The sequence below is a fragment of the Stegodyphus dumicola genome, chromosome 1 (genome assembly GCF_044657685.1).
Source record: "Stegodyphus dumicola isolate Sdum_Otavi_A_Nest chromosome 1, ASM4465768v1".
Taxonomy (NCBI): Eukaryota; Metazoa; Arthropoda; class Arachnida; order Araneae; family Eresidae; genus Stegodyphus; species Stegodyphus dumicola.
The window spans coordinates 197,000,401-197,026,561 of NC_140768.1; the positions used below are offsets into that span (position 1 = coordinate 197,000,401).

The 26,161-nt window shown below is 32.8% G+C and overlaps 1 protein-coding gene across 5 annotated transcripts in view; it reads right to left on the reverse strand.

Moving 5' to 3' along the window:
* Nucleotides 1-2,546: 2,546 nt before the first annotated feature.
* The window catches only part of LOC146999437 (mitochondrial tRNA-specific 2-thiouridylase 1), a 147,214-nt gene continuing 123,599 nt past the window's right edge, over nucleotides 2,547-26,161 (reverse strand). For all 5 annotated transcript variants that reach the window (XM_085824563.1, XM_085824564.1, XM_085824565.1 and 2 more), the window contains 2 exons: nucleotides 11,470-11,570; nucleotides 2,547-2,943 (listed from right to left, as the gene is read on the reverse strand). In XM_085824563.1, coding sequence (XP_085680689.1) covers nucleotides 2,626-2,943; nucleotides 11,470-11,570 — 419 coding nt within the window. In that variant the 3' untranslated portion in view covers nucleotides 2,547-2,625. The remainder of the gene's footprint in view (nucleotides 2,944-11,469; nucleotides 11,571-26,161) is intronic.

A 26,161-nucleotide genomic window follows, 5' to 3' on the forward strand; every position in this document is an offset into this window, starting at 1 on the left:
CTGAGAGCAGGTGGAAGATGAGAATATTCTAGTTAAACATGATGAAAAACATCCGGCAATTCTTTCAAGAGACTCCTGGCTAACGAATTTGATTGTAGAAAGTACACATGTTAAAATGATGCATGGAGGAGTAGCAACGACCTTAGCTGAAATTCGAAGTCGCTTTTGGATCCCAAAAGGACGTCAGTTTGTCAAGAAAATAATAAACAAGTGTCTTATTTGTAAAAGATATTCATTCAAATCTGTTGACCAGACCACTTCTCAACTTCCAGAAGACAGAATCAATGAGATACCACCATTCTACGTGTCTCGCATCGTTTTTTCTGGACCGATTTACGTAAAAAACATCGAAGGAAGTCAAAAAGCCTATGTAACATTACTTACATGCGCTATCACTAGAGCCATACATCTGGAACTTGTACCGAATCTCTCTACAGATTCTTTCTTGATAGCATTCAAAACATTCACATCTAGGAGAGGCAATTGTCGAGTAATTTATTCTGACAACGCGAAAACTTTTAAAAAGGGAAAAAAGGAACTCGAACATTTCTCTAAACTATTGTCGAATGAAAAATTCCAAGATTTTCTGTCGAATGAAGGAATCAGTTGGAAGTTTATAATAGAACGAGGGGCTTGGCGGGGAGGCTTCTACGAGAGATTAGTAAAATCAGTAAAAGAGTGCTTAAGAAAAATTCTCGGTAAAGCTTTACTAACGTTTGAAGCATTGTCAACGGTTTTAGCACAAGTGGAAGCTGTTTTGAATTCTCGTCCTTTGACATATGCATACAATGACCACAAGGAACCGTTGCCACTGAAGCCAGTCAATTTTTTGATTTTTGGAAACAAAGATTCCACATTACCTATTAACTTTAACTCCATTGTTAAAGATGGCTCTACCAAGTCCTCGCTGACCAAAAGAAAGATTTATCAAGATTTATTAGTTAGGCAATTGTAGACTAAATGGAAAAAACAATATTTGATGGATCTTCGGACAGCTCATCAATTAAAAACTCCTAACGTTTATGATGATCTAAAAGTTGATGATCTTGTATTAATTGAAAGCAACAATAAGTGCAAACTTTTGTGGAATTGTGGCAGAGTGATAAACGTTTTTCGTGGTCGTGACAACAAAGTTCGTTCTTGTGAACTAAAAACTGCTGATGGAACAATAATAAAACGACCAGTTCAATTATTATATCCTTTGGAACTTAAAATTTTTTTTATCGTTTAATAATATGAATAAGATTCAATATGTTTGTGCAATTGTTTATTTTGCTAATTTAGTTTCATATGCTTAGATTAAGAATAGTTTAGATTTACTGAAGTAGTGTCAAATTGTATTTGATGATAACATAACTTTTTTAGAATTTAGTATAATGATGAATATATTTTCTATTCATTTAATATACTTATCAATTGTTTAATAATTATATGTTAAAATACTTATTGATATAAATTTTGATTGTTGTTAGATTAATGTGAACTCTTGACAGAGTTCAGGTGGGGAGTGTGTGGAAATTATTTTCATTAATTGATAGATGGGTATGCGTTCCGGTTCCTATTTAAAAGATTTCGATTATGAAAGCATATAGATTTGTTTGTCAACTGAACCACCATGTTTTGATCAATGATCTGTAAATATTGTACATATTAAAAGTTACATTTTAAAAGTGATTGATGTCGATTTATAGATCTTAGAATATTTTGAAACAGAAGCATTATGCAAGTATTTGCGTTTTCAGTATTATGTGAGAATCATGCGAGAAGCATCAATTTTGAATGCAGCATTTAAAGTGATTTATTATAAGCAATTAGTATTTTTAGGGCAGGATGGGGAAATAATGAAACTCTGATTTACATATTTCTATCTCTCATATATATGCAAGTTAGGTTATAGCATATATAGGTTACATATTTGCTGAAAATATTGTAGAAAAATTTACTTCCCATACAGATTAATCTAAATTAAGTTAAAAGTATCTTTAAAATATGCATCTACTGTATCACTTTTTCATACTATACAAATCAATAATAAAATTAAAAAACTTTAATTTTTCTTTGACCAGTAAGCAGAATGTTCAGCATAATTGGAGTTTTATTGCACAGGATATGTAATGGCTATACAGAATGCAAAACTCCTTAGGCTAAGTACTACACTGCAAATTTTTCCTGCATTAATATGGGAATCGAGTGGCAAAGGAATGAAAAACTAGCTGTCCACTTAAATTGATCTTGAATTTCTTGGCAATACTACAAAAGAATAAATCGCATGGTGGAATTGAATCGCATGATGGAATTCTTAAGATAAAATAGTTTTTGAGTTTATCGTCTATGAGTTGATGTTTCTGAACACAACCAATGGTACTTAAAAAAAAAGTTTACTGATCAAGCATAGGCTATCAGACCTGGATAGATATAGATCTGAATGAAATAAAAGCTGATACTAGGAACCAGTGGATGTGATTTCTGTTTTATGATAACACATCATCCCCACATTAATAACATTACATAATTTTTCTTCATGATACTAATTTTCATGAACAGAATTTAATGACAATTATAAAAAAGAACAATTTATTAAAATATAACTAGAATTTTCACAGTTATTTCTCAAGCTGGTCTTTATTATTGTGATGCAGCTATTGCATATAAAGAAGGACCTCGAAACAAAATTTTTGCACTTCCTAAGCAGATATCTCCATCATAGAAAACAGCATACTGACCAGGAGTTAAAGCTCGGAGAGGATATTTTAAAAATATTTGCAAGCATCCAGCTTCATCTTTATACATAAGACACCGAACTAAAGGTTCTCTGTGCTGAAATCGAAAATCACATTCAAAACTTTCACCATGTTCCAAAACAATAGGCGGCTCATTTATCCAGTAAGGGGTCTCTGTAACAACTGTTTGATGAAACAATGCAGGATGCATCCTCCCAGGAGCCTGAGAAAGTATGCAAACAATAAATATTATATACAATAATTTAGAAGTTGATAAAATATTACTACATCTAAAAATACTATAGACAAGGGTTTCTAAAATGCATTGGTTTCTGAATTAATTTTTCTGAAAAATTAATTTTAAAAAAAAGTTTAATTTAATACTTGACTTTACATTGCTTATTTCTCAAAAGGCTTCATTGCTATTTTCCTTTTAGAACTTTAATTTTTAATTGCTAATTTCTAAAGGTACCACTTTATTGGTATTTCTTTTTGGACATACTTCCCTCTTTATTTTTGGTTTTGACTTTTACCCTTGCCTGCATGAATGACGAAACAAGAATTGAATGATTGGAGAGTTAGGTTTGGAGGCAACTTCCCCTTGATAAGTCTGTCTCCTGCCTGCTCAACAGTCATTCACTTATGCATTTAAAAAAAAAAAAAAAAATTAGATTAATTTTAATTTGCTAAATTGGTGAATTTATTTTCATGGTTTGGTTTTGCACTTGATTTACTTATGCTATCTGAATTTAAATGATATTGTAGATTAGTTTGAAAATTAAATCTTTTATATGTTGCACATTTTTTAATTTTAACTTTAAATTTGCTTTTTTACGTATATACATATTTGTTAAAATTTAAATTTGTTTAAATTTTAAAATACTATAGATGTGGATAAATTACTAGTGCAAATTATGATTAATTATCACTGGTTCTTTGCTGCCTTTACTCTCTAATAATTATGAATATTATTATATGATCAAATCAATAATTACTGAAAACCTATAATTTTACATTTCTTAAACTTACTTATGGCAACACCTAGTTAATATATATATTCCATAATATTTGAGTGGCATTATTCTTATTCCTTAAAGTCAGAACTGCTAGATCAAGCAATTTTTCACAAATTTTATTACTTTCAATACACCCGTATTTACTAAAATATTATGTCCACAAATTTTCTGATTTTATCATTTCATCATGCTATTTAACAATTTTTAAAATTGTATCTTAAGGTATGTAGGTATTAAAATCATAGATATACGAAGACTAACTTATAATAATAATAACTGTAATGTTGAGAATAAAAAGGAAAATTTTAATTCATGGTTTCGATCTATTCAGTGCAAGGTCAGGCAGAAAAAATGTCATTTCAGAAAAAATTAAATCACTTTATTGAAGCACATGAAACACATACAAGGAATGACACACACACACACACACACAAAAGTTTCTTTCATGTTCCAAACTAAAGACTAACTCAGATTCTCAAACATTCTAGAAGCTGATGTCACTCTATCCCAGGTTCAATTCCTGGAAAATTCAAAGACTTGGGGAGAGTTAAACTTATAAGAAGTACAGCGGATTAAATCCAGTCTTTTAGTGCTTTTCTGCACCTACGAGAAGAGGTATATTTTTTCAATATCACATCAGAAGAGAGACACTAGTCTCAAATCCAGAAGGTTTCTCAGAATTAAATTCCTCCTCTCCTGTTTTCTTATTTTCAGTTAAGACTGCTCCAGAGGCTTGTAGCTCTAAAAGAAACACCTGCTACGCTAGTTGTATGATTATTCTATGTTGAGTTTTAAGCTTAACGGTGCGAAATGCGAAATTTCCCATCTCGACCAGGAATCAGTTCAATAATCTTTGCTATAGACCAAAATAAACGCTATTTGTTACAATCCCCCAATTAAAACTAATTTACCAATTTTTGGTTTGTGCAATGGTTTTTCATGGCATTAATGAAAAAGCTCACTAAGATATTCTTTTCTAAAACGTTGTCCTAAATCATTATAAAGTTTTCTTCGGTATCTAAATTTTTTATCCAATTTTTGAGAATTTAATTCATCAATATCCGTAACACTGGAACAGTGGTTTTCCACAAAAAAAAAAAAAAAAAAAAAAAAAAAAACAACAACATCTGTTAATGGTCTACAGTTAATGTCTAATTCATAATCATAGATCCAAGTATTCAAATTCTCTTGGCTCCATATAGATTTACCTAAAAAAAGTTTTAATAATTTTTTTAGAATGTGAAAAAAATTTTACTACCAGCCTCCCCTCCAGGTTGTGGTAGGAGGTATAAATTTCCAAATTTTTTAACTGTAAAGCTCTCTCTACAATTTTGTCCCCATTTAACTTCGAAAGATAATTTAATGTCCCTCTGAAATTGGTTTCATTATTGCAATAAACTGTACTTAGCCTTCCCTATCTAGCGATAAACCACCTCAACACCCAGAAAAAAAGCATCCAAAGTTAAAGAATTTACCAGTCAGGTGAATGGCTCGACACATCTCGCAAGTAAACAACACTATCCACACTTTTTTACAGTTTTCAAAAACAAAGGCATGGCCAAATCAATTTCTACAACTTTGAAAGCTACAAAATCTGTAACTTGGCCTGGTGGCAAAGCTGTAGATTTGCCTGACACAGATTATATTTTAAAATGCTTATATGAAATGGAATTATATAAAACAAGTTTAATTATTCAAAACCTTTCTTGCAATAAAGTTCGCATTATTGAATTCCAGCATGACAATTCTTCATACACAAATTTGATCAATAACCTAATAAATCACATTTGTCTGGTAACAATATCAGATACACTTCACCATCTCAATGAATTATCTTAGTTCCTTATTCTCAAAATATTATCCTCATCTTTAAATGTAGCAAAATTCAAAGATTTTACATCAGGTAAATACAGGTAATTTGAACTAAATCAATTAAATACATTTCAGAATTTTCAATTTCAGAAAAAGAAAGTTCAGAGTATTTACTTTTGACATCAGTTTGCCGACAATTATTTACAAATATTAAAACGAAAACAAACAGCCTAACTAATTCATCATAATTTATATGATGTTTAGATGCCAGAAGCATGTGTCTTCGTCAAATCAATAATCACCATTCTAATCTTTTTTCTTTCTATGTCTACTTCTTTAGGTTGATTATCACTTTTGACAACCAGCCAAGCATTCAGGATTTTCTTTTAGCCTCTAAGGCCCTTTCCACTATGCAGAAGCAATCATGTGCCAAGCAGAACAGCCATGTGACAGTAAATCAACAATATTTATACTCTCCAGAACATGTTTCCATGCCTGAGGATTTGGCAACTGATGAATAATTTTAACTCCATTGGACATGAAAACCGGTCAGTTTCCAGTTTCTGAGCTCTTTTATTCATCAAATGGCTGTAGTAGAATCAGACCAAAGTAATATTTTAAGGTCTGGTACACCTAGCGCTTTGGTAATAGAATTCACAAGCCTAATGCCTATACCAGGGGTTCCCAAAGTGTACACCGCAGCGCCATGATGTAACGCCAGGGTCGCCGCGAACATGAAGAAACAAGACTTGGATTGAAAGCTTGGCCATATTTTTTTATTAATTATACTTTCATTAATATTATATTTAAAATATAAAATTATATTTTTAACATTTTTATTTCTCCTTTTAATCTAAAGTAATTCTTACTCTCAATATCGTTTTTTAAACCGCTATTTTATTCTGTCACTTAGTTCTTTCAGTTTGCAATAATTTTATGTTGTTTCGTCAGATTGTACTCGATAATTCTTATATATTTTTGCACCTATTACTTCCTGTCACAAGACTGCAGTATTTGGCTTCTCAGCAGTGGTACCTGTTGGTGCTTCGTTTTTATGACCGTCAGTATCAAACTCAGGAGCGGATGGAGAAGGTCATAAAATCTTATATGTCTATGAAAAAAGTCATGATCTCGAAAAAACATTGGAATAAATCAATGAATCCATACTGATATTTCACAAAACGAAAAGATTTTTTATTAAACAAGAAAACAGATAGTATCGATAGTTCAAGTTTGAGTGATGAGGCTTCAAAATTGGGGTAGAATAAAAGAGGCGAAAACGTTGTAACTACAGGAAAAGTTATTTTGATTTGTACATGTAAAAAACAATGAGATACAATGATGACAGATGCAGCACCCAAGTAAGCTAAAAGGACACCTTCAGACCATTCACCGTTACCTGGTCGACCAAGCTCGCATTTTTTTTAGTATGAAGTTGCAAGATTTACAAAAGCAAGACAGTGTATTCATGAAACAAATGTCCAGTTTTGAGTAACTCACAGCTAGCACCTTTTCAGGTAGCTCACAGAGAGATGAAGTGCAAATAACCGCATACTATCGCAGAAGCGCTGCCATCACCATACTTAACATTACGGTACAGGAACTCATTTCTAAGGTACCTCTATGCAACAACACTATTAGAATTCAATGTATAGCTCATATGTATGAAGAATTCAATGTGTAGCTCAGAATCTCAATGATTAATTGCTAGAGAAAACAAAAGAAAATGAACTTGCTCCGCAATTAGATGAGGCTACTGACAGTAATAAAGATACAAATTTCATACATTATGTACACTTCGTGGATGATAATATTGAAGATTTTCTGTTCTGTAAGAGCATCATCAGAAGTGCAAAGGCTCAAGACTTATTCCAAATGCCTGACAAATTTAGATTGGAAAAAGTGCATCTGTGTATCTACTGATGACGCTCAATCAATACTGTCGCTATGAGGGATTACAGGCATTTATTTGCAGCAAAACACCGCATGCTGTATGGACCTACTACATTATTTACTGGGAGCCTTTTGCATCAAAGTCGCTTAGTCCTCAGTTGAGTACGGCATTAGAATGTGTCATGGACGTAGGGAACTGCATAAAAACTACACCACTGAAAGCAATTTTTTTCAAAAACCTATGCAAGGATATGGAAGCAGAACACATGTCTATGCTATACAATTGCATTCATGATGACTTTTGCGTGAAAACTTCCAGTCTAGTGCCTTCGGGTGGCATCAAGAATTTCGCCCTTTTCTGTAAGAGGAAGGTCATGCAATCACTAAGAATTTTGCAGAATCAAACTTTTTGCTGACACTAGCATATTAGAGCGGCATTTTTGAAAAATTAGAGTTCTTGAATCTGCCACTATAGGGCAATGTATGCACATCTTGAAACTTGTAGAAAAGATTTCAGTGCTTAGGAAAAAGCTGGAGTTGTGAATAAAAAAAAACTGAATGAGGATGATGCTCAAGATTATTTTTCTACATTGTATTAATACACAACTTTTAATAAAGTTCTTGTTCTATAGAAATTGCTGTCACATTTCATGGAACATCCTTCAAAGCTCGCTGACTGGTTTGCAAAATACTTTGCGGATATTATGCAGAAATTTATGTTGATCCAAGGTCCTTTTCATTTGCAAGATGAAGAGAGTTTAATTAGAAGTTTCGGATTTCAATCAAAATTTAGTACCTAACTTTAAGTTCTAAAGCTCTAAGGATCCTCATTCCCTTTGCGATTCCTATCTGTGCGAAGCTTGGTTTTCAGCTGTAACTCTATAATAAAGACTAAATATCGTTCGAAAATCAATATGGAGCAAAAAATAAGAATAGCTGTCTCAAGTCATCTTCCATGATTTGAAAAACTATATGGGCATAAAGAAGCTCACCTGTCACAATAAGTTTCTAATTTGTTACTCAAGGTTTATTTTATTTGCATGTTTTCGTATCAATTAAAATTATTATACTTTCTCACTAAAATATTGTGTTTTTATTTTTGTGCTTGATTATCCTTATGGTAGAAATATTGCAAGAGTCAGGCCATGAAAAAAATAACCAAACTGAAAGTTTGGAAACCCCTGGCCCATACTGAAAACTATCAACTCTAGCTGCGGCATACTCAGGGATTTGAGGGAAGCTACTCTTGATGTCACCCTAAAAAGAACTACTTTCGTGTAAGAATTAACTACTTATTGAACAAAGATGCACCTCACATAAGCCCCTTGCTAGCATCAACAAAACATGCAATTCAGAAAATGAATTAATTGTCATACAATGAGCCAAAGTTACATTTTTTAGTATATGTACATCGTTATATTGATAATTTATTCATAATATATCATGGTAATTCATAATCTCAAGTTATTTCTGACCTCCACAACTCTTGTAACAATTGCTTCGAAAGCACTGTTGTTGGAGTTAACAAGCCAAGTCCTTTTTTACTATTCAGAAAATTACAGATTTTCATTTCATATACCAATGGCTCTTAAATTAGTACAGCATTTTAAAGTGTCATTCACATTATTCCTAAAACAGAAGTTTCTCAAGAATGCTTGTCAACATTTTTTTAAGCAACACTGCTTTCAAGGCCATGCAAATTAAAACACCCTGTAGACATGATTGATTTAGCTTGCTCTATAAAGTGAATTTGTTTGTTACTATTAAAAACTCCTGCAGCCAAGACAGGAAAAGGTTAGATAGGAAAGTGGTTAGTGACTCTGACTGCTATACTGAAGGGCCCTGGTTTCAAATCCTGGAGAAGGCATGGATATAAATTGTTTGTCCCTCCATAGAAGGCAAGGGTGGACCACCTATTAGTACCTCCATACTAAAGTGATCACTGCTTCTGACCTTAGTAGTGGCCAATGCCTATAATGGCTATTGCTTGCCACTGTGAGGAAAAAATATTAAAAACATGAAACGCATAACTGTCCACATAGAATGAGTTTTTCAATTTTTTAGCAACTTTATCACATGATGGAGGGCAATTTTGTAAAAGATGCATTCAAGAAATATGGGCTCGAACAAACTCCAAATAACACTCAATAATGTCTAAAAAAATTTCTTGTCCTTCATTACACGGGAAAACATATCAAAGAAAATCTCTGTCTTGGGGTGAAACGGATAACATCAAAAAAGCTTTCACTTTGCAAAATAATCAAGAATATCAAATAACATTTATATCAGTGTTGGGTTTCTGTACGGGTTCTGGATTTTAAATGATTAATGACAACACTTGATGAAGAATGAAAACACAATTATTAGCCAAGGACAGCTCTAAAAACACTTTTACAGTCATAAAAAAACTACGACAAACATGCTGATATAATCAGCAACTCAGGCTTCTGGCTATAATGTTGAAGACAACTTCACGCCAAAGCACCAGAGTACAGCTCGGTTCAGTTTGGTGGTTCTCGGAACTCAACGTACTCTCGAGACTCTCCATGCTACAGCTCAAGATGCACCAACTCGACAGTTGACTGACGAAAAAACTCGATAGACTACGAGACACTCAACTGAGTAGAAGACTCTAACGAGACACACTACACTGATGATCAACTTGCTAGACTAAGCACTGACTGACTCTCCACATACCAGCAGGGTTTATATAGCTTTTGGCTTGTGTTCGAGAACATGATGGGCCAAACCGGTAAGAATTCGTTCCAGAAGGTTCTCCATGTGGCATATTGTCAATTTTGTTGCCAAATGGGCGATTTTGTGCCAAATATGGCAACCCTAGACACGCTTTGGGGTGAGGGAGCTATCTTACTGTGGCTGGGCATTTCGCAACATGAGATTAACTCTTTTAAATAAACTGTCCTTTCTGAGAACTAGAAGTGTCATGAATTTTTTAAGTTTCATTACCTAATTTAATCTTTGCCCTATGAGGCAAATAGTGACATTTATTATTCAATTCAATTTCCGGTATGAAATCAATGATACTCATTTTTTCCCATTCCTGGAATTTTTTAATCATATAAAAGTTTATCCCATTTTAAAATATTCATCACTTTTTCATGCCTCTTCCAGATAAGTTCTTTATTATCAGATACATATTGCACAGACTTGCAGGTCCATGGCAATTTTTGTTTGAATTTCCCATGAGGAAAAACTTTATCTTCAAAATCAGTTAAAGTATCTTAACAGTTTTAGACAAATCAGCTATGCCTAAAGTTTCCATAATGCCTTGTATTTTTCATTCTTAACGGGCGATTACACTTTCGAGAAAAGAATGGTAACAGAAAATTTAGTCCCTTCGAAAAAAAAAAGTCTAAGGAGAAGCTGTTTACTGTGAGATGAAAAGGATAACTATACATTGATGAAACTGTTTGAAATATGAATTGAGTGACATATTTTTACAAGAAAAACAATGCTTAGAGTAACACTTAAAAAAAATAGTGCTCCGTCATTTAGCACTATATGGAAGAGAATGGAAGTCCAGTGGAAGACTTTTTAAGGGAAACTGGCTCATATCCATACTACACATGATGAAAACAACCATGCAGTCAGTCCGTTTGTTGGAACTCAACCTCGAGACCAAAACACTAGTGTTGAGTGGCTTTCATTCTTGGCCGCTGGTGGGCCACACACTTTATTTACTTAAGACAGGTAATTTTTGTTTATAGATTATTATTTAAAACAAATATTTTCAGTTAATTAACAGGCATAATCTGTATTTTACTTGACTTTTTGGAAAAATTTTGTTTCCACTCATTTAGCCTGACTATTTTTCATTTCTCTAACTTTCCTGAAGTTTTCAAGTTTATTAGGAAACTGCCATAAAATGTTAAAAGAAATCTGAAAACGATACTTTTAACATTACAGAAACAACAAGTGTGGTTATTTTAATTACGAAAAGTAGTAGCATTAGCTTAACACTATTAAAATCATTTAAAAGAAATTAAAACTTGATATTCATATCTTACAACAAGAATTTTCTGGGAAACAGGATCTCTCTCAGCAACATAAAATGCATTGGATTGACCAGATAATAAGCATCTCTGACCAACAGTCCAACAGTGGACACCTAAAATTTACATTTTTATGCAATTACTGGGATGTAAAAATGGCAAACACATATATCAATATTTATTGCAAATAAGATAAAGCATCTTATAATCATAATAAGTAACTTTAAAAATAAATAACACAAGATATTATAACCAATAAAGTGTACTTTACATTTACATATAGTACAGCCTCAAATATAAGAGGATTCCACTTCTTTTAGAATCTTTCTGGAATCTGTCTTGTATGCACACATAACTTAACATGAAATACATACCAGCTGATCCAAAAGTAAGTAAAAATTCTATAACTTAAAACATACATAGAGTAACATGATGCAATTATTATAGAAATGCACAAAAAGACATGGGACTTTTTTTTTAAACTAAACATTTTATTTTCAGAATACTTACATTTTTCTCCAACACTTGGCATGGTAGCTGTTACACAGAATTGATATTTCATACAGAACTGCGATACATTTATTCAGGATCATTCTCAAGATGTATCAATACTAAATCCAAAAGATATACAGTATAAAGTCCGTAATCCAGACGTCCATTATCCAGAATGATCTATAATCCGGATCTCAAAGCCGCAAACTTTTTTTGTATGCTTTATGCATGCTCATTTAATGTAAAACGGACGGTATAAGCTAGGCTAAAATTATCTTTACTGATTTTAAGGCATTTCAGTTAATGTTGCAGATTTCGCTGTTCCTTAATCTTCTGATTGGATCCGGCTTATTATTTTTTTGCAGACTGTTATAGCAATTTTATAAAAGCTTGAACTTTCGATATGTCAAAAAGAGTTTCCAATTCCGAAGCTGCCATACCGCTTCCGATAATGAAGAAACTGACAGAGAAGTTATTGAAAATGAAAAAATTTCGATTGACAAGTTAGTCGGTATTCTCGACACAGCAATTACAGGACTTGAACAGTGGAACTTTGTAACTGAACAAGAAATTATGTCTGTTTATAGAATTAAAGAAAAAGTTATAGCACAAAAAATGAAGCAACTTAAACAACTTACATTGAAAGAAATGTTTAATAAAGTAAACAAATAAGTATTAAGCTTTTTTGTTTTGTAAAATTTGATACCCATTTAGATCGTAATTGCTCTTTATTTCATAAATTACGGTTTCATATTTTTAATTGTACAATTTCTGCATGCCATCTTATCAGATTTAAATTGATGATCTATAATATGGAAAAACACCTAATTCGGAAACGCCGAAGTCCCGATGAATCCGGATTACGGACTTTGTACTGTAGTACCCAAATTAAAGCCAATTAATTTTGAGAGATTTGCGATTTTTTTTTTTAACAAATGAAAACCAATGCTTTCAAAAATTCTATGGACCAAGGCGGCATATTTTTCATTTTATTTCAAACATTCTAAGAATGTTTGAAATAAAATGAAGATTGGCTGTCGTTTATGTGTGAGACAGAATCTGCAAGTGATTGTGAAAGTTGTTTGCCTTTGCAAAGGATGACAGCATGATACAAATTCACTGCATCCTTCATTAGAGGTTCTTTTTTTTATCAAGAAAGTACACAATGGCACACTCAGAACTATTTCTATAACGGTTAAACATTGCATAGTGCTTTTAAAAGCAGTACCTTTCCTTGCACGAGAGGCAGTTATACACTCATACAGGCAAAAATGACTCAGACTAGATACTTTTCAGCAACTTCTGCAATTGATATTTGATGATGACCATGTGCTCAGTTGCTCTTTCCCACACAAATGGGCACCATGGTCTCTCAACCTTATAACTTGAGACTTTTAGTATGGGGGCTATTTGAAGTCAGAGCTTAGGGTGGTCAGCTGTCATAATTGGTCGTTTCAAAGAAGTTATTCATCATCATGTGACAGGAATTATAGTTGAAATCTACTTTGATAAGTGGCATGCCCCGTTTGACCAGTGTAGGATTTACGTACAAGCTACACAAGCTATAGCTTAAGAACCCCCCCCCCCCAAAAAAAAAATTAAAATACAGTATAACAGAACTCATAAAGGGTCCCTATCTCAATTTGTTTAGGGCCTTATCAAATCTAACAAGTCTAAATCAGCTCTGTGGTTGGTAGCCATCATAAATGAGCATTTGTTATTTTCGCTACACTGTGAACTATATTGTGCCACCACAAGCTATTGTCACAATTGAAGCACCACCTGTTGAAGAAAAACATAATATTCTAATAATAAAATCTTTCATTATATAAAAATGTCATTTCTTTCTATGCATTTCTGTGCACATATTTTGATAATTTCTTATTCATTGGCTTCAATGTTAATCCTCTTAGTAACATGAATACATATGTCCAATTATCAGATTTGTTGATACTTGGAATTTAATATTCTCTTCAACATAACTTGTTTACAAGTTTCCTTTAATGATATAACTGATATCCAAATGAATAGAAGAATATGTAAACGAAGCACAAGGTAAATTATAAAAATCTATCAAATAAATGCTGTTTAAAACAGTTCTTTAAGCATAGATTCAAAGGATTAAAAGAAATTTTTGTTTTAAATTTTACTTTACTCTAAAGCAAATTCTTGTTTCAAAACAACCTAATTTATCATGCTCATTTATCATCTTATAACAAAATCAAATTTGTCATCTTACCAAAAAATCTTTTCTCTGCCCTTTAAAAATGCACAATTATCTTCTACGAGACGACATTTTATATTCTACACAATGTGATATATAGCAGGCATGGCCAAAATGAGACTCACAAGCCTCAGCTCTCTGATACTTTAAATGTGGATTGCAAGCCATTTGTGGCACTCTGTTTTCTTAAATACAACTTGTCTGCGACAAGAAGTAATTTTAATTTTTGAAATATAATTTCATTTTGAAATAGAAATCACATAGTGAGATTTTTTTATATTATGCATGTAAATATTTAATTGATTTCAAATAGTTCACTACATGCTTATCATTCCAGTAATAATCAAAATTCCATATTATTCCATTTCTGCCAATTATTGTCACAATCATATTCCTTTTAGAGCAGATATTGGCCACCAGCACAGCAAAAAAATACACAAATACAATGGTAATTAAAAAGTAATGCTCTCTGTACTTTTTTTTAATTGAGTTTAATTTTATTTAAGGCAGTTCCAGCTTACATTCCTTCTGTGTAATCCCCTTGCTTCACAATAACAGCCATAATCCAATGTCTTGGAAGATTACTCTTCCTTGTAGAGTATTACTTTTACTCAGTCTTTGAATGGCTTGGATAACTACTGAGAAATCTCTTTCAAGAGTCCACTCAAGGGGCTCTTTCAGTTTGGGGAAGAAATTGAAATCTAAGGATTTTATGGTTGGTGAGGATAAACCTTCTCACTTTTATTTGGTTGTGAGACTTGTCACAACTTTCTCAAGATGAATTCCCCCTTCCTAAGCAAGTCAGCTACTTTTTATGCATTTTTCTTCATAATTTTCACGCCCAGAGTAATATGCTGCAATTACATTTTTCTCACATGAAGCTCAATCACTTGTGATAATTTCTTGATAATCCTAGACATATATCGTCATTTTTTCTACCGATGGCTGAACATGTTAAACATTTTGGGGTCACGGAGAGAATGGACATTCCCATCGAATTGATGATTTTTATTTTGGTCCGTGGTCCATCAAGCATGAAGGATCCTTTCCTCCCAAAGATGACTCGCAAACCCCTCTCTTCAGTAAAGCTTCTATTAAAATATGGCACACTGATATTGATGAAATCGCTTTAGCTCGTGATATTTTCTTACATGTTCAAAAAAATCTTTCTTTCTAGACCACGATACATATCAAACTATGTTAGAACCAATGCTAGGCTTTTTCTCACCCTGTTTTTCTAAAATTATTCACCCTTTAATTATATCACCCAGTACAGTTGACAAGCTGCCCCACCTCTGTTGCTGGCATTATACTTCTTTAATCTGTTGATACTTTGGATCTTGCTGGTTTTCCATCATCTTGTATGCCATCAAATCTGCTTAACAAAAGCATAGTAGCCCTACAATCCATTGCCTGATTACTACAAATTTGATCTATTATACCAGCATTTCTCAAATTGTGGGTTGTGACCCCCAGTTAGCAGTTTTGATATTTCTTTAACTTATTATAATAATTTTACAAATACCGAATATTTTTACACAATGTATCTGAAAATAGATAAAGATACAGACAAAGAAAAAAGGAAAATGTTCCGACACATTCTTTTTATAATAAAAACATTCATTTTACTTGTTTTGCAAGTGATGCTGTCATTTTGTCTGTTACTTATTTAAAATATTCATATTGTTTTATGTCTTAAAATTAGAAATTAAAGGCCTAAAACTGCAATAGTATATTACAGTACAAGTGAAAAAATTGACAGTTTCACACACACGTGTCGGATTTGCACAATCCTTATGGGGTCCCACAAAATTTTTGTAAATATTATGGGGTCCTGGAGGTTGCAAAAGAATCTCAGTGATAAAAAGGGGTCGCGACTGAAAAAAGTTTAAGAAACCCTGTATTATACCAAGAAGTTCTGTAATAATTTAGACTCACCAACTTTCAGCTTTGAAGCATGATATTTCATTTTCTAAAATTACAGTACCCCATATGCATACAGACTTCTCAAATACTTCAAAATTCTGCAATTTAGAGAACTTAAGTGGACACTGATTTTTGCCTCATATCTTTAGCTTCAATATAACACAAATTATGATACCTGTCCTGCCATTAAGAGATTAATACGACTCTTTCTATAGGGAATATGAAGCTCATTTATCAAAATTAATCTAGCTAACATACCCTCAAACAGGTTTGCAGTGAAAAATATCACGCAGTTTATGAACACTACATAGTAAAAAATGAGGTGGAAATGCAGAAAAAAAACTGCATGCATTACATATTGTTACGTTTTTCCTTTTCTGACACCAGCTGTTACGTTATTTTCTTACTTCACGTTCGTACGGGGTTCCTGTGGATTTGGAATGAATAACGACGACACTTTATGAAGTATCGAAACACACTTTGTTTATCAATAATTGTCAGGACAGCTCCAAAACACGTTTTACAGTCGTCGATGAACTACTATAAACACGCTCACACAAGCAGCGACACAGCCTTCGGGTTATCAGGCTATCACGGTGGAGACAGCTTCCTGTAAAGCACTCGGCTCTGCTTTCTATAGTACAGCTCCTGACTCTGCTTGGTCGTTCTCGGAACTCCACGTACTCTCGAGACTCTCCACGCTACAACTCGCGATGCACTCGACGACACACGAGCACAGCTCCTGACTCTTCGGTTCAGTCTTTCCCGGAGCTCAACAAGTTCTCTCGACGATGCACTAACCGCGATACACTAACAGACTCCTTCAGTGGACTCGATGACCCACTCGGCACTCGCTGCCTGGCTGTCAACTCGATCGACTCCGCAGGGATTGACTCGCTAGACGAGGCACACACACTCTCGAAGAGAGACACACACTTACTGACTGCAGACTAGCACGGTTTATATAGCTTTCGGCTTGTGTTCGGGAACATTCTGGACTAAACCGGTAAAAATTCGTTCCAGAAGGTTCTCCAACCGTCCATAGTATATCGCCAATTTTGTCGCCAAATGTCGAAAAATGGACGATTTCTCGTCTAATGTGGCAACCTTACCTTCTCTTGCCATTTTATGGCATTTCTAAAACTGCTTTGCGAGGAAGCCATCTCACCGCGCCTGTACATTTCGTAACAATATAAACATATTCATTATTCAAGTAGCATATAATATCCAAGAATTACTAGATGCTGAATTATACTACATATCCTTTTTCTTGCTTAGGCCACACTTAAAAGCTTCTTAGGATAATTAATTAATAAGAGTGCAAGAAGTCAATTTCTTCGTAGGCTTTGAAATAGAGTGAATTCCAGAATAATGTGAATAACGTTGAAATTCGATATACGAGGGCTATCCAGAAAGTAGATTACGTTTTGGAATAAAAAAATAAACAAAGTATAGGAAACAAATTTTATTATATACAGATGAAAGCCACACTCAAATACTACTTTTCTACATAGTCACCATACAAATTAAAGCATTTATCGTAGCGATGTACGAGCTTGGAAATTCCTTCGTCGAAAAATTCGGCCGCCTGCGCCTTCAACCACTTCGTTACCTCTTCTTGCAGCTGTGCGTCGTCATCAAAACGCTGCATAGCCAGCCACTTCTTCATTGCTGGGAATAGGTGGAAGTCGCTCGGTGCCAGGTCGGGACTGTACGGCGGATGAGGAAACAACTCCCACTTAAAAGATTCAAGAACTTTACGAGTGACATTTGCCGTGTGGGACCGGGCGTTGTCGTGAATCAACAAGATCTTAGAGCTCAACATTCCTCTGCGCTTGTTTTGAATTGCTCTTCTGAGTTTTTGGAGAGTTTGGCAATACCTTTGAGAGTTTATTGTAGTGCCTCTTTCCAGGAAGTCCACCAAAATTACACCTTTTCTGTCCCAAAAAACAGTCTCCATCATCTTCCTTGCCGACATTGTTTGCATGCATTTCTTGGGTTTTTGGGGAGAACTTGTGTGCCCCCACTACATTGATTGCAATTTCGTTTCACAGTTCACATGTTTCACCCATGTTTCGTCACCAGTAACGATGCGATCGAGTAAAGAGTCACCATCCTTATGGTAAGCGTCCAAAAAGTTCAACGCTGCAGCCATTCGCTGATTTTTGTGGTCCTCTGTCAAGATTTTTGGAATCCATCTTGCACAAAACTTGTGGTAACCAAGCTTTTCGCTGATGATTTCGTGCAACAAACTTCGCGAAATTTGTGGAAAACTCAAAGAAAGTTCCGTTATTGTGAAATTTCGATTTTCACGGACTTTAGCATCGACTTTTTCGAGAAGTTCGGCGGTCACTATGCTGGGTCTCCCACTTCGATCTTCGTCGTGAACATTGGTTCGGCCATTTTGAAATCTTATGACCCACTGACGCACTCCACCTTCAGTGATAATGTTGTCCCCATACACTTCACGAAGCTGCCGATAGATTTCTATCGGTTTACAGTTTTTTGCAGTCAGAAACCTTATTACTGAGCGCACCTCGCAGCTCGCGGGATTTTCAATTAACGCAGACATTTCAAACCGTCACAGTATCTGAACGGAGCACAGCACGAACCTCTCACTAGCACGGCTAGATGCAGACTGAGCTGCGCAACGCTCTGACCCCAAGATGGCCGCGCTAGCCCCGCCCCTAGCGGACACAGACGGAAACGTAATCTACTTCCTGGATGGCCCTCGTATAATACGGATATGTACAATACTTTATATTAAATCTTCCATAGGTAATATTTTGATTCACATATCTATGTGAAATGTATCTTCTGTGAGAAATCTTGGCGGGGATATGAGAATAAATTTTTCTTTACATGATTTATCAATCTATCTGTTTGGCCTTTCAGTTACACTGAGCACTTAGCTTAAAGAAAGTGATTGAAGGCATAAATTTAATTTTGATTGCATCACCCACTTTGTGTTGTTCCTACTTGATGCCTTATTGTTCAAACAACCTTCAAACACTGGCATTACTATGTACTGATTATGCATCTTTATTTTACTGAGTAGCATAATAAATATGTACAGATTTTTTAACATTAAAAGTTAGAAAATAAAAGCACAATTGGAATCTGCATTTCATGAAAGCAAATTTAAGGAAATAGTTTTTAAAAACCGACCTTTATTTATTATAAAGTTGCAGATGAAGTTTAACAAAGTACAAAGATAAACACTTGCATCTTGAAATTCACTTTCTCAATACATTTTCACAAACACAGAGTTATTCATGATGAATAACACAAAAAGAATAGAAACTGGTGACTTCTATAATAAGTTTATTTATAGACCTTTCTAATTATCATTTTACAACACCCGTAATCCAAGGCCATCTTGATAGGAGAAGGCCGAATCCAAAGGGGTTCTCCCCTACTGTGACGTCACGAGCGAGGGCAATCGTAGTAAGGCCATCTCCAAAAGGGTGTACTCCAACTGCGCTAATGAAAATCCCCCCCCCCCGGGTCCTTCTATAATACAACTGCGCCGATCAGAATTTCTTCCCTCTGCTGCCTACAGAATTACAATTTAACTTTTCGAAGCCAATTGTAGCCAAGAGGAAAATAAAAATAAATAAATAGAATTACATATCACAAGAACAAGTTAAAAAATATCTAACAAGCAGGCTAATTACTTGAATAACAGTAATAAATGCGAGAGCTAACAAAGAAAATAAAAGGCATTGGTAAACATACATATTAGTATTACAAATATCTTTCATCTATGATAATAATATCATAAATTAAATAATTATAAAGCATACAAATTATATTTTTAATAAATTACATCAATAATAGTCAAGATGTCTGAACTAGACTGGAAAATTTAATAGAGTGCAAAACATTATTCCATATCAAAGTGTGTTAAAGTGTGCTAGAAATATTTTTCGTTAATTAAAGCAATCATGTAAATGTTTGTAGAAATTAATAGTTAAATTAAAAAAAAAAAAGCTTAGCATGAAATCTATTATAACAACATTACTATGCGTTTGGATCACTGACGTATAAATTGTAAATAAATTTAAATTATTATGCTAAGAAGTTTTTCTAAAATTTATCTAAAAGAAAAGGATTAGATAAACCGTACTGCAAATTAATATAATCAATCAGGCCTCTCAATAAATAAAAGCTTATTTTTTTAACCAAAAACTAAAAATTAGGATGCAAAAGCTTGTGTAATATACTTGGAAATATCTGAACATATAATTAGTTAGAAACATGCAATTAAATTAATAACAAGCTAATTAACAGTAACATTAAGCTTAATTTCATTCAATCTAAAACAAGCAATCGATCAGGAGCTCCGCATAACTGAAGTTTTAATGCTATTTTACGTAGATTTGCGTATAAAATAAAAGTTGCACTTGTGAAACAAGAGAATAATGTACTGATAGTCAACAGGAATTAAAATACAGTGGTTAAAAATATAACTACTTGTCAGAAGGTATGCAAAGTTGCCATGGTTAGAGAAATTGAATGATTATAGAAAACTCATAAAGTTAAGCGCTACAGTGTGAAAAGAAAATTCTGGAATAAACATGTTGAGAAAATTAGGTGGAGAAATAATCCTTAATTTATTGATATCCATATAAACTGTATGCTTTTGGAAAAATGTTACATATAATTTGCACCGAGGTATCAATCACCGCAACTGAGTTAATTTCTTTCCTTCTTTTTTCTTATTAGAGGGATTTGTATCTTTTTAGATATGCAAAGATGAAAATTTTTGCAATATTTTTAAAGAATAAATTAAAAAAGTATTTTTACTTCATGAACTGAAATTTTTACGCTACATTTTTACACAGTAAATAAGTACAAAAAAAAAAAAAAAAAAAAAAAAAAAAAAAAACTGGATCTCTGGGATTAGAAACTCGGATCGAACTACCAATGTTTAGTGACTTTTCCGCTTGATCGTAAGATCTTTCGAAATTAAGCTGAACAATATATTAAAGAAAGTAGAAGATACAGCACATGTAAAAGCAAATGTGGGCTGAATTATAGATTAACATGTTTGGTGAATGAGTTAAACATAGATAAGTATGCCATACAAATACGTATGCCATTATGAAATATTAGGAATGTAGCATAAAAGCATCAATGAAGAAGGCAATGGAAATCTAAAATACTGTAATCTAAATGTATAATATTATCAGTATATGCTAATAATTTCAATACTGCTGAAAAAATTATAAATGAATAATATTATAAATCACACGAACTCGATGCATTATAAATTACAACAGTTAGAAATATTATTAGCGTGATTTAGCGACCATCATTGTTAACAAATAATTTCAAGTAATTAATTTTACAAATAATTCAGCCTGAAACTAGGTTAGAAAATAAGCTACATGCTGAAGATTAAGCTTTGCCAAGGTGTTAGAAACATCTTCTGTTAACTAGAATAGCGATGCAAGAATTTGTAAAAATTATCATTTAAGTATGAATTCGCATTAATACAATACAAAGTAGTATATAAATTCTACATACATGAAAACTTGAGTATAGTGCAACAATATGAGAAAAAGGAATGGATTAAAAGGGAACTGAAAATTCCAGGATATAAATATAAAGGAGTTTGAATTTTTTTTTGTTAATTATGAAAATTCTGCTGATGGTCATAATTATTAATTTATTAATTAAATGTGTATTAGAAATTAAATGTATGCCAAAGTACATCAAATGGAAAACAGAATAAATATTTAAACGTTTCTAGCATTAAAATATGGAATTTGTAACAAAGTTAAATAACCTTAAAATAACTTCAATGACTAAAAATGGAAAGCTTAATACGGGAATATATTGCAATAACATTAGAGTGAATTTAGAACGACTTAAGACGTCCAATTTTTAGATTTAATAAAGAGAATTTTTTTAATTAAATTAGAACTGTTTACCTAAAATGGTAAATTTGAAAGTTAAAACCATTCTGCTATCTAAGAAGATTTGTTAATATTTATCTAGATGAGAAACTTATTTAAGGTGCGCTACAAATCTGACATTTGATAGGTTGATTATGTATCAGTTTTGCGTATGTCATTAATCTATCAATTTTACTATTCAAAACTGATATATATATATCAGCGACTAAAATCTACAACTTGGAAAGTTTTTAATTCTTACAGAGAATAAAAAAGATCTGGCTCATCATTCCTTTAAGCATCATAAAACTTTAAAATGAGTGTAAAAGAAATTTATTTTTACTTTAGCACATGCCAGACTTTAAATTAATATTTGTTTTGCATGCACAATTTTTACAATATTGATAAACGAAAATAAAGGTCAGTCTCAATAGAATGTTCCATTAATGGCGATAAATGACTTTTTGTAGCACCCAATCTTCTTGGGAAAGAAATAGCGGACAGGAAACGTCGCGCAGTTCGTGGATTAAATAAGATGGAGACGGGTATCTTCGATCAAATTTGGCGCAGTTCGTACCCTACCCTCCAAAACAGATGAGTGTAAGCAGAGCGTACGTACGATTAATCTAGAAAGTATGTAGCATTAACTATTCCTTAACTGTAGTAAATTTAACTTTTAGCAAGATGTATCGAAAGTTAACATATTTACTAGCTCACTTTAATGTTTTCTTTTAATTAATTCTGTTTGACCTGTACTTTTCAATGTTAGGTAATGATTCAAAATAAACACTTTTGTGATAAATGAAAGCTAAAGAGATCCCCCTATTTTTATTCATGTTCTAATACATATTTCTTACATACGCCATAACACTCATGTTAAATATAACAATCTAGAAAATTTCTCTTGTATCTTTCATTTTCAAACTATGCATCAAACACGAATCTCGTAATGCTTTATTGGAATGATTCCTTCGTCTAAATTACACAAGAATAATAGTATTAAAAAAAATTCTTGAAAGTTGAAAAATATTGAACTCGAGTTTGTACATACATTTTGCACAGTCACTAAGCTTAAATAGGAGTGTAATAATTACAGCCTACAGTATATTGTAATATCTTGTTATTTAATAAATAACTATATTTATTGTTGAAGTGGCAACGCCATATTTGTATTATGTAACCGTTGCTCAGCAACGTGATATATTGTTAAAAAATTAGATTCTGAAGTTTTTACCAGCTAGTAGTAGTATGAAAGTTTTGCTACTAAAGAATTTCTTCAAATTATCTATCTCGTGAACAAAGAAATAAAATTTATGTTCTAAAAAGATTGCCTGTTTTGTCAATTACTACAAAATACATTACAATATTTATTATATAGCATTAAACAATTCACTGTAATTCCTTTCCCTTTAGTTATTATTTAATTAAGGTACATTGCTCAAAAAAAAAAAAAATAAAAATAAAAAATAAAATGGGACAGTTCTATATCTTCCGTTCTACTGGGCCGATTGACAAAATTCAAATTGCGTTCTTCATGTCTCGAAAGCGCGACTTAGGATATACATTAGATTTATATATAGCACTATTCTAACATAGGTATTTTGACACAAAATCGTACTTTTTCTGAAATAACATACCAATTTTTTTATATATTTCGATTCTAAGACCAAATTATGCCTAAACATTAAATTTTGTAAAATTTGGTGCGAAATTTACGGATACATTCAACAATTTATGTTGGTGCTTTTTATTCAGTTCGCATCAAAATTAGTTCACTTGGCGAACTTCTTAATATGTGGCAACCTATTTTCATTTCCATTTTTACATAGTGCGTGAGAGGAAAAAAAGACTCAATCGTTCCTTATTTCAAATAGGGAAAAAAGACTCAATTGTTCCTTCTTTCAAATAATGTTCTTTATATTATATTTTTAATTATAATTATTATTAATTTTAAGAAAGTTTTTCCTTTTTCGAATTTCATTTTACTTGTTTACGTTGGTTGCATAGTTTCTTTCGAATAACTGTTTTAAAAATTTCTATTTACTCATTTGAACTGCGTAGTTTAAATCAAAGGTGCATCGTTTATTTATTATTTTTTTTTTCAAATACTTTTGTTTATACTATATTTTTAGTCATAGTTACTGTTTTATGTAATTTTTTAATTTTTAGACTTTTATTTTAATTGTTAGTGTTGCATTGTCTCTTCGGATAATTATTTTAAAATTTTCTATTTATTCATTCGAACCGAGTATTTTAAACATATTTATTAATATAAATTTTCCAGAGTTTGATTTTATTTATTTGAATTTCGTTTCTTTCGGAAGAATACTTTGTAACCCAGACTACGAGCATTTGAAAACTGCATATATTAAAAGAGAAAACACAGTAAAGCACACTTAACATGCCTTTCAATGTTCCGTTCAGAAAAGATATACAAATAAAAGAAATGTATAACCGACATTTTAACTTAGGATGACTTGCATACACTGCTTTAAACAGTTTTTATTCTGGCATTCTGCTTTATTCTTGCTCTTTTTCTTCAGGCATTCTCCAAGTATATTAAAAAGCATCCAACTTTTTGAAACATCTTGGTATTTCTGACAATCATTTACTTCCATTTCATAAAGGCCCACAAACGGCCTAGCGGTAAAGTCGCTGAACACTGGTAGTTCACGCCGGGGTTCGAATCCCGGTAAACGGGCTGGTTGCATGGGCGTTTTCGAGGATTTTGTCATGTGTAACGTGTATGCCAGCTGGTTTTCCTTAGAAAGTTCTTCACGAAGGCATCCTTCCTTTTAGGCAGATAGCCCTGCTTTTCCATAACTTTATAATCCAATTCAATCCATTTCATCAGTATTTAAGTCATAGCCTTTATCAATCTTCAGAAGTTAGCATTTTGAAGGTATGAGATGAAAAGAAAGGCTGGTTTCATCAAGAGGTTTTGGTTTATTTAATTATGACAAAGCACACTAGGGCTATTTGCCTAAGGGAAGGGATGCCTTCGGGGAGGACTTTCTAAGGGAACTGGTTCGTATACACGTTACACATGGGGAAAAACCACCAAAACGCATTTGCAACCAGCCTGTTCGCGGGATTCGAACCTCGGACCGAACTACCAGTCTAAAACTGAACCATGTAGTCTAAAACCAGTCGCTCTTCACTTTAATCTGCAATGATATCATTTTTGTCTTTTCTGTTAACACAAGCTGAATTGATGGTATTTGCTGGTGTACACGTCCAAGTGTTTTCTCTTTGAACACCTAAATTGTTTGAAGTATCCTGAAAGTATATTCAAAAGCGTCCAACTTTTTGCGTCCAAAAGCGTCCAACATCTTGGTATGCCAGACAGCCAAATTTCCCTTCAAATTTTTGCTTACTTTGCTCCTTTCCTTCTACAGTTACTTTCAGTGCTCACACAAGAAAATTAAGATTTTTCGATTGCTAGACTTCCATAAATTTTGCATTCTTGTCAATTTTTTAAAATATCAATTGCATCAATTGTGTTTCAGCTGAAGACAGCTTTTCATTTTCTAGACATTTTAACTATAAACAAAGTATAGATCAAAGTCCAAAGGATAAATATTTTAATTAAAAGATTTTTTGCTAAATGACAATGAAATATAACAGTCCAGCAGTGTATATTCTGCACCACCGAGTGACCCGATTCTTATATCGGCTGAAACAATCTAAATCATATTAAAGATCGTGTTTTTTTATACAATCTATAACGCGAGAGAAAAATTAGCTTCTTAAAACATTCTTTCTAAGAGAATTAATATAAAAATTTATATATATATATATTTAAAGCTGGGACTTGAACCAAACTCTCAAACTTTTAAAGTTTAATTTACATGGTTCCACTTTGAAATGGTCATAAAAGGAAAACTACCGGACCAAATGTTATCAAACTTGGGAATCGTATAAAGGAGGTTATGGGAATTTATTTTCCGCGGAAAAAAAAAAAAAAAAAAAAAAAAAAAAAAAAGGTTCAAAAACTCAAAACCAGGGGAAAATGGCACTGTATGCAATATTGTTAAATGAAATAAGAAATGAAAACATCGGTTTAAAATGTGTTTAATCGTTTCCAAAACGTGTTACAAAGCATGTTCAATGTAGCGTTCAGCATTTTCCGAAAGGAAGTTAAATCCTGGTTACTGCATTC